This window comes from Lutra lutra, chromosome 8, assembly GCF_902655055.1.
Source record: "Lutra lutra chromosome 8, mLutLut1.2, whole genome shotgun sequence".
In the NCBI taxonomy this organism is placed as follows: Eukaryota; Metazoa; Chordata; class Mammalia; order Carnivora; family Mustelidae; genus Lutra; species Lutra lutra.
Genome location: NC_062285.1, coordinates 102628520 through 102643257, shown reverse-complemented (window position 1 = coordinate 102643257; position 14738 = coordinate 102628520). Strand labels below are relative to the sequence as shown.

Below are 14738 nucleotides of genomic sequence, written 5' to 3'. Positions count from 1 at the left end.
TATTTGCTAAAATCCGAAAGGAAATAGAGTGCTGCGCCAGAGCAGTACATTGAAATAACTGTAGAGGTTAGAAAGCCGTGGAGGCAGTGTCTATCACAGAAGGAACGATATATTAAGGTAATTTCTGATTTAAAGGGGGCACAAAGGAACCTTCTGGGTGATGGCAATAGTTCCTATCTTGTTTGGAGTGATGGGTACACAGGTGTATACAACTGTTGCAACTCTGAACTAACCACTCGGGATCTCTGTGTATTTTATTGAATGTAAATTGTGGAGGCTGCTTTTAAGTGATCAACTTGAGCAATGGAAACCTGAGTAAGCTAAAGGGGTCCACAGGTACCACTGGGCTGAATACAAACAGTCCCATTAGGTGACTCACTTCAAAATATCCAAAAGCTCTAGCTGACCAATGGGTTACTTACACCCAGGAACAGGTATGAAAAAAGAAAAATTGTGTTCGTTCCCATATCTCCTTCACCTTTTCCCCTCCTGCCCTCTTCTCCCTAGCAATGTATCTATAAACTTCTCTTTTCTTGTGCTTAGGGTGAATTCATTCACTGCCAGCCTCGCCGGCCTCCACCGGATCGGGTCATGTCATATAAACTATACCTTAATTTTAAAAATAATTAAGTAATAGAGGTCTTTTTTCTGGTTGCAAAAATAACATGCATTCATTCTAAGAAGTTTAGAAAATACTGATATGGACAAAAAAGGAAATAAAAATTACATGGACTTGTATTGCCTGGAGATAGTTACGCTCAATATTTGCGTCATTGTTCTCTGAGTTTCCATTATCCCACCATCCCATTTAGGAGGCTACCTAATAAACCAGTAGTTAGCTGAATATGCACATATTCAGCTAATGACCCGACCACTGGTAAAATTTGCCCCCACCCAACATACGCAACATCCTCTAATTTAACCCTAGGTTTCATCCCCACCCATCCTGTCAAAGTGCTTCTCCAGCAGCCACTGCCTGAATGTTGGATGTAAACATACACAAATGTAATGGAAATTGACCCTAAAGTGGATTATGAATTTTTTAAAAACAAGGTATACTTCATAAAGTCAGTATGAACATAATGTTGGAAAACTGTAGGATCACATAAAAGCCATGGAAAAGCAAGTTCCACCTGATGTGTGTGTACTAAAAGAAAATCAACAGGTCTGATGACAAGTACTTCAAAAGAGAATGATTCGGCTATCAAAGATTAGAAGAAACGTTTTGGAAATAATGAAGGCCTCAAATTATTTTTGTTACAAATTTATGATAGTACTACAAAAGTCAGCCATAAAATGGTGAAGAATATTACACCATACTATCATACAATTTTATTTTATTTTTATCATACAACTTTAATTTTATTTTTCCAAAGCACAGGAAAAATGTAAAGCTGTTTGGAAAACTGTAAAGCACTATCTAAATGTAAGAGTCAAAGTCCTTCTTTATAATTTTTTCAATCATAAATCTTATTTTAAGGCATTTATATTATATGAAATGTTTTATAAAATAGAAACATGATCAAAGCAGGAAAATATTCTTTAACCCACTGAGCCACCAAGGTGCCCCAGCAGGAAAATATTCTTAGTGAATACTTTTCTTACATTTTAATAGTCACTCATTTAGCAATTTAATTTTTTTTTTCTGAGATTTAAAATGAAACTCACTGGAGGGCGCTTAGGTGGCTCAATCAGTTAAATGTCTGCCTTCAGTTCAGATTGTGATCCCAGGGTCCTGGGATGAAGTAGTTCATCAAGCTCCCTGCTCACAGGGAATCTGCTTCTCCCTCTACCCTTCTCTCCTGCTCATGCTTTCTCTCTGTGTGTCAAATAAATAAATAAATAAAAACTTTATAAAATGAAACTCATTAGAACAAAATTTTTAGTATCCTTTTCTCCACTGGGGGGAAAAAAGGCAACATTTTGCCATCGCTCATCTTCTGGCTGTCTGGTATGCTATAAAGACCATGGGCTTTGAGAACAGAAGATCAACACAAGCCCCATGTGAGCTGTGTGAGCTTGCATAAGTTATTTAAATGTACTAAGCTTGCATTTTATCACAGGGATAATAGTGGCTGTATAACCCACATCCCTGGGTAAGACCTGGAGAAGACCCAATGAGATACAAACTTTCATAGTTGTCATGGATTAGAGATAGCATCAGATAAATATCTAACCCATGAATCAGTGAATTTTTTTGTTCATAAAGGCTAAATATATATTTTAGGCTTTGCAGGCCATAAGTCTCTGACAAACTACCCAACTCTCCCACTGATGCACAAAGGCAACCATAGATAGCATGTAAACAAATGGGCATGGCTGTGTTCTAATAAGACTTGGTGGACCCTGAAGTTTGGTTTTCACATAAATTTCACATGACATGAAATATTCTTCTTTAATTTTTTGCAAACCATTTAATTTACCATTCTTAGCATAAAAATAGGCAGTGAGCTGAAACTGGTTTATGAGCCCTACTTTACTGACCTTAGGTCTAACACAATGCCTAGCATGTAGCAGATATCAGTAGCTAATATTAGACATATAAAGTTACTTTATAAAATATCAATACTAGATATAATCTATTGGCAACTTTCTTGTTCTTCATCATGATTTAAAGACTATCAGCTGTTGTCCCATTATTACCTCTGTACTCTCCCAATACCTTAGGCTATAATTCATCTGGAACTATGGACTTGGCATCATCTAAAGCATTGATTGGACTCTTACTAAATATATATTTCAAATTCTAATTCCTTGTTTTTCAATAAAATATTTTTAAAAAACCTTTGTTTAAGTAAAGAAAGGTAATACTCACTCTAAAACTTTAAAAAATGGAGAAAAGTAAAAATGAGGAGGATTTCTCATTTTCCAGCTTAGTTATGTTTTCTACCTTCCCCTTTGAAGACCATTTTCTTTACTTAAACAACAAAAAAGAAGTAAACCAATAGTTAAGTGGTTATATTTTCTCTGCCATCTGTCACCATTACATCATTTTCTTCCTCCAAACATAGCTTTGTTTTGTTTCGTTTTAACTGAACTGTTTTTTTATCCTCAGCTTCAGCTTGTTCTGTGCTTTATCCTTCTGAGTTTTCCCTCCGCCTGTGTCCTTGGTTGTACACACCTCTATCATCAGCATCTATCTCAACAGAGCCCATTCTCTTCAGCCACAGGTTGTTTCTTTGGTATTTTCTTCCTCATCGAATTTTTGTGTGATTGTAACTTCTTGTAACCCATGTTTCCCTAACCACACCAACCTAAGGATAAAATGGAATCATATGACAGTAATAAATAGTATTCTTTTTTCTGGTTTTTGCCCCAATCCTACTGTGGGACTTGTAGCTACTCTTAAAGTCTCATCCAGTTGTCTCTGTGAAGTTCATAGGTGATATGACACATGTGCCCATCAACAAGTCATGTCAGCAATCTCCTCTGTCTGCCATGATTCTTTCCGACTCAGGCTACCTTTGGAGATATCTGCTGACAAAACCTTTGCTTCCCATGAAGATACTTGGTAGTGTCCGGGCATTGCCACTACTGCAGGTGAAATCCATACTAAAGGTATTTTCTCCTGAAGCTACAAACTATTAAAATATCTCCCACTCTTGGAACTGGTTTTCACTGCTGCAGGATGATGGGGGTTGGCCTCTAGTAGCCACCACTACCAGACTCAATGAATGTCAAAGTTGGAGGAGGCAATTTTTAATGAATCTTTAATGCACTGAAGCTTGCTGCACCAAAGTAGGATCAAGGCTTTTCTCCTTTGTGCGTAACATTAACAGATGAGTAACAAGATGGCATTGTCTTGTTATCGTGGTATCTTACATAGTTGGTTGAAACAGAGATTTCATCTCTTGTAGTCCCCTCTCCTTAGGATTCTAACATGGGTTTAGAGCCTCTGGGCCAGATAGACATCATGCTCTACTAATTGTCCCTCCTGTGTGACCAGTTATTGGTCCAAACCTAAGCATACTACTTTCTCTTCCTTTAGAATGAATTATTTCCCAGGAGACTCCTTTTCCTGTCATGCACAACAGGGGATTCATACCCAGACATTACACATGCAGACGTGTCTGAATGTAAATGGTGATTAAAATTTAGATTCGAGCCAGAATCCTCCACTGCATCAGAATTCTACCCCTTAGTCTCTCTCCTTTTTCTTAATCTATTGTCCTTTTTAAATGATGTTGGCCATAAAACCATAGTTGCCTTCCTCTGGGCTTTGAGAAATCTGTTTTTCTAAAATCTCCCATATGTTTTTGTAGTGGACATCTGTTGTTTTGCATGTCTCCTCAAGAACACTGCTCTATCAATTCTGCCTTTCCTATATTGTCAGTTTCCTCTCTCTACTGGATCATTCTATAACATATAAATTTCTTCCATTTAAAAAAAAGTCTTCTCTTGGCATCCCTGTTCTAGTTACTGCCTTATTTCTCTGCTCTGTTTTATTGCAAAACACAGACACAAACTATGTTGTAGTTTTTAATATTTGCAATCTGCAAATTCCCTTCTCATTCTCTCTCGAACAGACTCTATAGAGATTTTTTTTTTACCTTCAGACCATTTAAACTGCTCATGGCAAGGCCTCCAAGTATTTAAATCCAAAAGTTGGTCCTTATTTTCACTTGACCTCTCTTCATTTGAAGAGTGATCTCTCCCTCTTTGAAGCATATTATTCTTTTTGCTTCTAGGATATCTCATCCTCTTAGATTGCCTCTTATCTCAGTGACTGCTGCTTCTCAGCCTACAGTCTTCTTTAGGGATTCCTTATCATCACCTTGACATCTAAACATTGAAGTACTTCATTTTTGGAGTTCTTTCTTCTATACTCTCTCCTTCAGTGATCTCGTCCAGTCTTGTGCCGTTATATAATCTGTATACTGATAAACTCTGCAGCCAAGAACTCTTACCTGCATCCTAGACTCATATATTCAACTGCCCATCAATATCTCCACTTTGAACCCTCAACAAGTATCTCAAATTTAATAATAATGCAGCGGAACTCCTGTTCTTCTCCAGACCTATTCCTCTGACAGTTTTCTCCATCTCAGTTGATGGCGATGCCAGCCTTCTGATCCCTCTTGCCAAAAACCTCAGAGTTATCCTTGATACTTTCCTTTACTTCTCCTGGCCCCCACAATTCACTACCTTGAAAATACATCCAGAATCTGACCACTTTTAACCAAGTCCACTGTTACCATTTTGGTCTAAACTATGAACGTCTCTAATCTGGATTACTGGACTGATCTCTTTCCTTATCTCTTGTGCCCTCCCTTTGGTTTACATTTTTAAATGTCAGCTACCTCACGTCATTACTCTGCTCAAGCTCTCCAGCAGCTTCTCAACTCATTAAAATCAAAGTCAATAGCCTTTAAGGCCTTTTGCAATATTTGACCTCATCTCTTACTCTCCCCTGGCTCACTTTTGCAAGATAAAAACCCACATATGCACTGCTTTCCTTCTCCCGTTTTCCCCAAATATTTACAGAGTTCATTCTCTTGTCTGCTTTGGCTCAAATGTCCCCTTCTCAATAAGGCCTTCTCTGATAACCCTACATAAAATTGCAGCAATTTCATCTTTCCTGATGTTTTTCTACAGCACATATCACTACCTGAAATATTATATATTTTATTAATGTAGTTGTTTATTGTTTTCTCATCCCAACTAGAGTGCAAGGTCCAATAAAAAAGGATTTTTGTCTGTATTATTCACTGTTATATGTCTGGAATCTAAAATAAGCCTACACTTCTGAGACAAACAACCAAACTGTTTTCCTGAAAAGATGTCCTTATTTGTATTCACTCCAACAAAGCACACAAGAATTTGTCTCACCATACCTAAGCCAGTATGAAATATTTTATCCAAAACAATTTGCTACTTTAACTCGTGAAAATTATAGCTTATAACATTTACATTCTCCTGATTATTCTTAGGGTTGAATACATTTTTCTTATGCTTATTAGCCATTTTTCAAAAATGCGGAGAACTAGTTTGTGGGTAAACTTTACCCACTTTACCACTTTTTTCTCATAGATGTGTATGCAATCTTTATATACTAATTACATCAAGTTTTTGTCTTATATATGGTAAATATTATTGTCAGTTTATTCTTTGTATTTTATTCTTTGTATTTTATTTCTATTTTGTGTTTTGATGTATAAAACCTCTACATTTTTATGTAATCATATCTATCATCCCTCTGTTATTTTTACATTAAATTTAAGTTTGGTAATCAGAAAAATAAATAAATCTTTTAAAAACAAAACAACAACAACATCAAAAATAAAATAAATAAGCTGGGGCACCAGGGTGGCTCAGTCGTTAAGAGTCTGCCTTCAGCTGAGGTCATGATCCCAGGATCCTGGGTTGGAGCCCCATGTTGAACCCATGTCAATTTGAATTGGATTCTTGCCACTGACAACTAAAAATACTAACAAATTCGGACTCTACTCCCAGTGTCCAACTCTAATGTGACATTGCTCTTCTCTTGATCTTCTTGTAGCTTCTATATACTTCACTAACTAGTTTTTCCTTACTAGTAAAAGTCAAGTCTAGAGTGTAAGCTTCCCTAATTGCTTCTTTAGCCTTCTGAGTTATAAAATTATCAAGTAGACAAGTAAAGAATTTTTCTAATTCTTTGCCTTTAGTAGAATGAAACATTCAATACACATTGGAATAGTTGCAGTCCCTCCTCTAAACTGCTTTGGTGCCAGTTTTTTAACTGGAATTAGAAAGCAGCATCTCAAACATCTGTCTAGTTAGGTAACATGCAGCATAATCCTAAAGTAATATATCACTTGCATTTCTCCCTTTTTGTACAGAATAAAATTATTTTCATTATCTCTATGCTTGGGTTTCTAGATCTCCTTATAAGGGAACATTATTTTTAAAGTCAGGAAACATTTATCGAATCCAAACTCCATGCCTGGTACTTTTCTAGATGCTAGGAATATAAAGATAAAATTTTACTTTGTTATATAGTATTTTCTTGTCACATAGTAGGTGTTTGGTAAACATTTGTTGAGTTAGTAAATAAGTGGATATACACTGATACGTAGAACTACTTGAATATTCATTAGACCTATTTCCTTTGAACAAGATTTACCTTTCTATTGACATATTTTAGTCCATTCCAACTATTCTTGGCAGTGACGATGATAGCAATAACTTTGATTTAAAAAGTACTAACTCGCAATAAATGCAATGTTTTATTTACATTTCCACTATTCTAGTCAGTAATCTGTGAGTGGATAGGAACAAAGACTAATTCAAGTTAACTTTAATGAAAGGGGTTTATATAGTACATTGCAATAAAAGTGTTGTCATATCAACAACATTACCATAAGTAATTGCCGTAATAGTGCAAGAAATGGGGTTCTGGATTCACGGCATTTCTTGGGACCTCAACAGCAAAAATTCATAAAAATGACCCTTTTGTATTATTGTTAATTACCATGACTCATTGGTATTTCACATGTCTGCTTTTTTCTCCTTTACTCTGGTCCATTGGCCACTCCTGGTTCAAGCAGCTCATGGCCAGTTACAAAAATATGACATTAAATGGCAACCGGCACTCTACTCAACAAGGAAAAGACTGACAGTGATGGAGATGGGGTGAATTTAAAGGAATTTAAGTCTTATTTAAAGGGGACTGCCAATTTTCCTTGTGGAAAAATGAATCTATGGTTGCCACAATATCTGAGTTTTCACCAGGAACTTGGAATCTTGAGTGAAATTTCTTAATTTTTGAAGAATGGCAACTAAGTTGAAAGCAAGGAAGGAAGGAAGGAAAAGAAAAAAAGGGGACAAGCATCACTCCAAAATGGAGCATTTTTCCATGCCTTATCTTACTTAATCCTCACAACCCTGCAAAATAAATATTTTTATAATCCCATTTTATACATGAGGACATTGAGACTCAAAGAGCTTAGGCTTGCACAAAAGTCAAATAACCTGTAAGTGGAATAGGTGGAACTCAAACAGCTAAATCCCATTTTATTTCCATATTGCCTCTATGAAATCATGGTAAAATTTCAGAATCACTTTATTTTCCATTTCCACATATAGAATTTATATCTCTGGAGCTAAAAGTATTCTTATCACTTCTCTTCCTTGCAATATCTGCCTTTCTCTTATTCCATTCCAATCTTCCTTTCCTATCAGCCATGAATGAGGCTTTCTGAGCCAGTATGGAAGATAGAAATGAGCACGGACTAGGGAAGGGAAGATTAACCCAGTAGCTTGACCAGCCTTTGCTAGCCTGTCAGAAATCACAATTAATAGGGTCTGAAGTGGTGTGGGGAATTCAGGGTTAATTTGGATCCACATCCAGGAGGGGATGTGATAATTGTTACTGTCTCTTAGACTACAGAAGTTTTTGTCAAAGGGACAGTGATGGTTGTTCCACAGGAATCCATGATGCTTGAAGCAGATTCTCATCTAACATCTAAGGGACAGTGGCATAGTTGGGGTATCAGGATAAGAAAGTGAAAAATGGATAGGTAGGTTGTCAAGGCCCTAGCTGGGGGTCCAGGATTGAGTGATAATCTCAGAAAAATTTGACATAAAAACCAGGCATCTGGGTAGAAGCCCCACTCTAACACCTGAACTCCTGGAGTCAAAAATTAGGAAGGGAAAATGTAGCTTGAAGGCTAAGCAAGTATCCTAGAGTCCTCATCTGGTCCACTGACTATCAAGCTTAGAACAGGAAGACTAATTCCAGCCTCTTTTTTGGGATAGAACTGAATTCATAAAGCTGAACAGACATGTCATGTCCATGTGTATGGACAGAGCTGAACATTGTAGGGACCATCCTTCTTACCTGAGGAAAAACTATAAGCGGTTTGCCTAGTTTTGCAATATTGATATAACACCTCTCTGGAAAGGATCAATGAACTATGCATAAACTCTAAATGATACTCAGGAAGATACCATTTCAATAGACTCTTGAGATTATATACTTTTTTAAAAAAAGTTTTTATTTTTAAGTTATCTTTACACCCAACATGGGGCTCAAACAATAAGATCAGTTGCATGCTCTACCAATTGAGCCAGCCAGGTACCCCAAGACTATATACTTTTTAAAGTAAAGTATCATATTACCAGTGTGAATGATTATTCCCTTACCAATATGTTCTATGAGTATTTTAATGCCAGGTAGTCTCTGAGTTTTATAAATATCAGGTTTAAGAGCATCATTCCATTTATGCATCCACTAATACGTGCTGATATTACATGTACCTACTATGTACCTCAAGGTCATTGTGCAGTCATACTGACTAACATTTATTGAGCATTTACCCTGCAATTGTATTGTTCATTTACATGCATTAACTCTTCAGTTTTCACAATAATCCTATGAGGTAGCTATCATTGTTATATCCATTTTAAAGGGAGAAAAATAAAGCACAGAAAAGTTCAGTACAACCTTTAGTTGTATGTGAGAATGTTCCTAGATTTAAGAAATAAACAATTTGGAGAGATAAGACATACCTAAATATAGAAAACCAGTCACACTGCCTCCCCACACATTCACCCAGGGTTTTGCCTTGATCCTGAATATTTCCACCCTCTGTTCCAGTTGACATCCAAGCTACTCTAATGCCACCTGTTGATCAGCATGGGGAACTGTCTGACTCGGTACCCTACCTATAATCCTATTCTAGTGGGATTTTGTTCTACATTGCCTTCACCGCTTTAATTCTGGTTTTAAATATCCACTTTATTCTCTACAGAACTCAATATATATTATTTCTATCTAAGTAATAGATGGCTTATGAGACATCTATAGTAAAACACCTACCCTAAGAAATGTAATCCATTGTGAAATATCAAATGGATGATTCCATAAACATGAACGGGTTTCTTTACTATAGGAGATCCAAGTAGAGGTGGGCACCTGGGTGGCTCAGTCAGTTAAGTGTCCAGCTCTTGGTCATGATCTCAGGGTCATGTCTAGGTCAGGTCATTTTCCCAGGTCCCACATGGGGGGCTTCCTGCTCAGTGGGGAGTCTGCTTCTTCCTCTGGCCCTTCCCCCAGCCTGTGGGCTCACAGCCTCTCTGTCTCTCTGTTTTGCAAAAACAAATAAATAAAATCTTGAAAAAAAAATAAAAAGAAAAGAAAAGAAAGAAAGAAAGAAAATCCAAGGAATGGAGATTGTAAAAAGTTTTCTTGAAGGTAAAAAGGATGACATCCTGTATACATTTAGTTTTCTGCCTCTTTTGCACTTTGCCTTCTTCTTCTGCATTGTCCAATGTCTATAATATTAGGTTGTCACTAAGCTATCTCATGATAAGGGTGCTGTCTTTGTATGAGTCTTCTTTCAGTGCATTAAGTTCTGTGATGGCTTCATCAAAAGTGGTTTTAGGCATGGCAAAAAAATAGACAATAGATCAATGGATATATACAATGGAGAAAAGACAGAATCTTCAATAAATGGTACTGGGAAAACTGGACAGCTACATGCAAAAGAATAAAACAAGACCAGTTTCTTATACCATACCCCAAAATAAACTTAAAATGTATTAAAGACCTAAATGTGAGACCTGAAACCATAAAACTTCTAGGAAAAAACATAGAGAGTAATTTCTTTGATATTGGCCCTAGAAACATTTTTTCTAGATATGTCTTCTCTGGCAAGGGAAACAAAAGCAAACATAAACTATTGAGACTGCATCAAACTAAAAAGCCTTTGCACAGCAAAGAAAACCATCAATAAAATGAAAAGGTAACCTACTGAATAGGAGAAGATCTTTGTAAATGATATTTCCAAGAAAGGATTCATATCCAAAATATATAAAGAACTTACACAACTGAGCACCAAAAAGAAAACAACAAACAATCCAATTAAAATGGGCAGCAGACTCATATAGACATTTTTCAAAAAATAGTCATAGTGATGGCCAAACTGACACATAAAAATATACTCAACATCACTAATCGTGAGGGAAATGCAAATCAAAACCACAATGCAATATCATTACCTTACACCTGTCAGAATGACTAGCATCAAAAAGATAAGAAACAAGCATTGACAAAGATAAAGAGAAAAAGTAACCCTCCTGCACTCTTGGTTGGAATACAAATTGGTATAGCCACTGTGGAAAACAGTTTGCAGGTGGCTTAAAAAGTTAAAAATATAATTACCATATGATCCAGTAATTCCACTAAATATTGGTTATTTACCCACTAATTCAAAAGGATATATGCACCCCTATGTTCTTTGCAACATTATTTATAGTATCCAAGATATGGAAGCAATACAAATGTCCATCGATAGATGAATGGATAAAGAAGATGTGGAGTGAAATATTACTTAGCCAAAAAAAAAAAAGAATGAAATCTTGCCATCTGCAACAATATAAATGATGGACCTAGAGGATAGAATGCTAAGTGAAATAAGTAAGACAGAGAAAGACAAATACCATATGATTTCACCCATATGTAGAATTTAAGAAGTAAAACAAATGAACAAAGAAAGAAGAAAAAGACAAAGAAAAAATCCAGACTCTTAAATACAGAGAACAATCTGATGGTTGCCAGAGCGGAAGTTGGTGGGGAAATGGGGAAATAGATAAAGGGGGTTAAAAGTGCACCTATAGTTGCCAGCACTGAGTAATGTATACAAATGTAAAATCATTGTATAATGTTTATGTTATAAACATTTAACACTGTATGTTAATTATACTTCAATAAAACAGAACAACAGCAAAAGTAGTTTTAGCCAGTATGCAGGCAAGCTTTGGGTTATTAAGGATCTCACAGTAGAGTACAGAGAAGTTAAGAGCCAACCCCATGTGGATTGGGTGTATGGGTTGCCTCTCTTCATAGTTTATATCAAATGCCTTTTGGAAAGCTCCTCCAGAATTATCTATAGTTTGTTTTTAATCATTACCATATTCAACAAAGGTTACTAGAAGTAAACTCCATTTTCAGATAAAAGACTTTACTTTTTGGATTTGTTGCATTGGCTATTAAGTTCTTACCAACAATTGTCAGAGAGTGGTGCAAATGAATCTCAGTTCAGACTTTTCAGCTGTGACTTCTTATCAGAGGTGTTCATCTTTTGCTCCATATTTGAAAAAATCCTTTAGGGGCATCTGAAGACATTCTTATAGGCCGCCTAGAGCAGGCTACACTCTGACTGGGCAGCTTGGTGCTATGCTCCGTCATGGTCTTCATACAGGTGAACATGTCAGAGTACTCAACCTGCTCAGCCAGCTTGCCTCTGTCTTCCTTGGTGAGCAGGCTGCGTGCGGGGCTGGTGGTGTTCCAGGACCAGGACATGGAAGACAGTGAGGGCAAGACACCAAGGGTATGAGCACCAATAGTGTACGGAGGAGTCCTCCTCAAGAGAACTCATCTCTGCAGCCACTTTGATCTACATTTGGATTTAGCAGAGGACCCTGCTGGAGGCAAGGAGCGGGCCATGGCCTACACACCATTTTCAACTGGTCTTTCTTCCTGCTTCCAAATCTTGGTGCACTCATAGAAAAATTTCACTTCCACTTTTCTTTGTTCCCTTTACAATCTCAAAGAGTACTGTCCATGTGTCTACCACCTTGAGGATCATGCTCTTGACCTTCCTGCAGGAGAGTCTCAATGCTGGGGGTAAAATCAATGATAACAGAAAAATTCAATCTAATATATTTGAAAGTTGTTCAGAGTCCCCTTTAGAATCATCATGAAATTCTTACTGACCATTTCATTCACTTTCACTTAAATCTGTATTTTGAGGTGCCTGGGTGGCTCAGTAATTAAGAGTCTGCCTTCACCTAAGGTCATGATCCCAGGGTCCTGGGACTGAGCCCCGCATTGGGGTCCCTGCTCATCAGGATGCCTGCTTCTCCCTCTCCCACTCCTCTTGTGTTCCCTCTCTCACTGTGTCTCTGTCAAATAAATAAAATAAAAATCTTAAAAAAAAAATAAATCTAGGGGCACCTGGGTGGCTCAGTGGGTAAAAGCCTCTGCCTTCGGCTCAGGTCATGATCTCAGGGTCCTGGGATCGAGCCCAGCGTCAGGTTCTCTGCTCAGCAGGGAGCCTGCTTCCTCCTCTCTCTCTCTGCCCGCCTCTCTGCCTACTTGTGATCTCTGTCTGTCAAATAAATAAACAAAATCTTTAATAAATAAATAAATAAAATTATAAAATAAATAAATCTATATTTTGGTACTTTGCTAAGTACCAACATTTAAGATGAAGATTTCTTATCCATCATGTCTTAGAATATTTGAGTTGGAAGGAGCCATAGAGAAGATTTAGGGTTCAACCTTTTTTTTTTTAAAGATTTTTATTTGAGAGAGAATGAGAGAGAGGGTACAGAGGGAGATGGAGAAGTAGGCTCCCTGCTGAGCAGAAACCCTGACACTGGGCTCAATCCCAGGGACTCCATCCCAACACCCCAAGATCATGACCTGAGCCAAAGGCAAACACTTAACAGACTGAGCCACCTAGGTGCCCCTAGAGTTCAACCCTTCTGTTTAAGGTTCTACTCTGTGTGCCACCTAAAATCTATTTCACGGGGAGCTATTCGTTGATTGGTTGGCAGGACCAGCTTCCTGATTCTACATTTTTCTCCACAGTCCCTGCTCTCATTCATAAAGGAAGGCCTATGTTAGAGCTGGGGTGGGCAATTAGGCATGCCATGTCTCTGGCAGGTCTCACTTCTTTTGTTGTTGTGCTAATGAAATTTATTTACATTACACTTTATCACATCAATCACATTTACACTCTGGAAATTTGTGTGTGTGCATGTGTGTGTGTATCCTCCCAAGCCAGGATACAATTAATATAATAGTTGGTAACTTAATGAACATGGCTTCTTTGAGGTCTCATCTGGGATTTTAGAGTGAAATGTGTCCAGAGGTTGCCGGGGCAATTAAAGAGAAAGTTGTAAATTTCTGCAGGTTCACCATAAACTATTTAACTTCTCAATATTCAAATGAAGACACGGATCTTCTAGTGGTTTTTCATCTTGTTTTTCAGCTAAATCTGTGGTCTCCTCAGGTGTAACCAAAGGTTCAGCTGGGTGTCCAGAGTTCTCATGAACAGAAGTAAGGTGGTGTCCATTTCCATCTATGACAGCTGCAACTATAGCCAGAAAGAGAGTAACAGTTATGCTGTTGCTCATACTATTTATCAAAGGGGTAATCCTGTCAGGGTTAGAACTTGGCTTCACCCTTTGCCAATACCAGTAATAATTATTTTGAGTCACGCCAAAACCTGCAAAACTCTCCCGTCCAGCCATTAGACAGAAGTTAACCATGAGATGGGTTAAATGTTAGGCTTCCAAGGCCTCAATTCCTCACTCCTCTTGTTACATTGGGACGCCCAGCAAGATGAAAAGGATGGCACAGCTGTCAGCTGCTCTGAGCTTGGGGCTTCAGCGTTGTTTCCCACTACTGCCTTCCTACCTTTTTTTTTTTTTTTTAAAGATTTTATTTATTTATTTGACAGAGAGATCACAAGCAAGCAGAGAGGCAGGCAGAGAGAGAGGAGGAAGCAGGCTCCCTGCTGAGCAGAGAGCCCGATGCGGGGCTCGATCCCAGGACTCCGAGATCATGACCCTAGCCAAAGGCAGCGGCTCAACCCACTGAGCCACCCAGGCGTCCCTCCCACTACTGCCTTCCAAGTAGTTTCTAAGAAGAAAAGAAATTTCTTCTTTATTGAAGGCTTTCTCCTCCTTTCCTATTATTTTTGGCGGTGACAGAGCTGAATATTACCTAGGGATTGCAGGCCCTATAA

General features: G+C 37.7%; 1 protein-coding gene and 1 pseudogene across 1 annotated transcript; both read right to left on the bottom strand.

The window, feature by feature from the left end:
* LOC125106983 (14-3-3 protein theta-like) overlaps positions 1–12283 on the bottom strand; it is a 33868-nt pseudogene extending 21585 nt beyond the window's left edge.
* Positions 12284–13902: 1619 nt separating this feature from the next.
* On the bottom strand, positions 13903–14241 carry LOC125106982 (putative uncharacterized protein C6orf52). The gene has a single exon (XM_047741536.1). The coding sequence runs from the start codon at positions 14239–14241 to the stop codon at positions 13903–13905; it is 339 nt and encodes a 112-aa protein (XP_047597492.1).
* Positions 14242–14738: the final 497 nt, after the last annotated feature.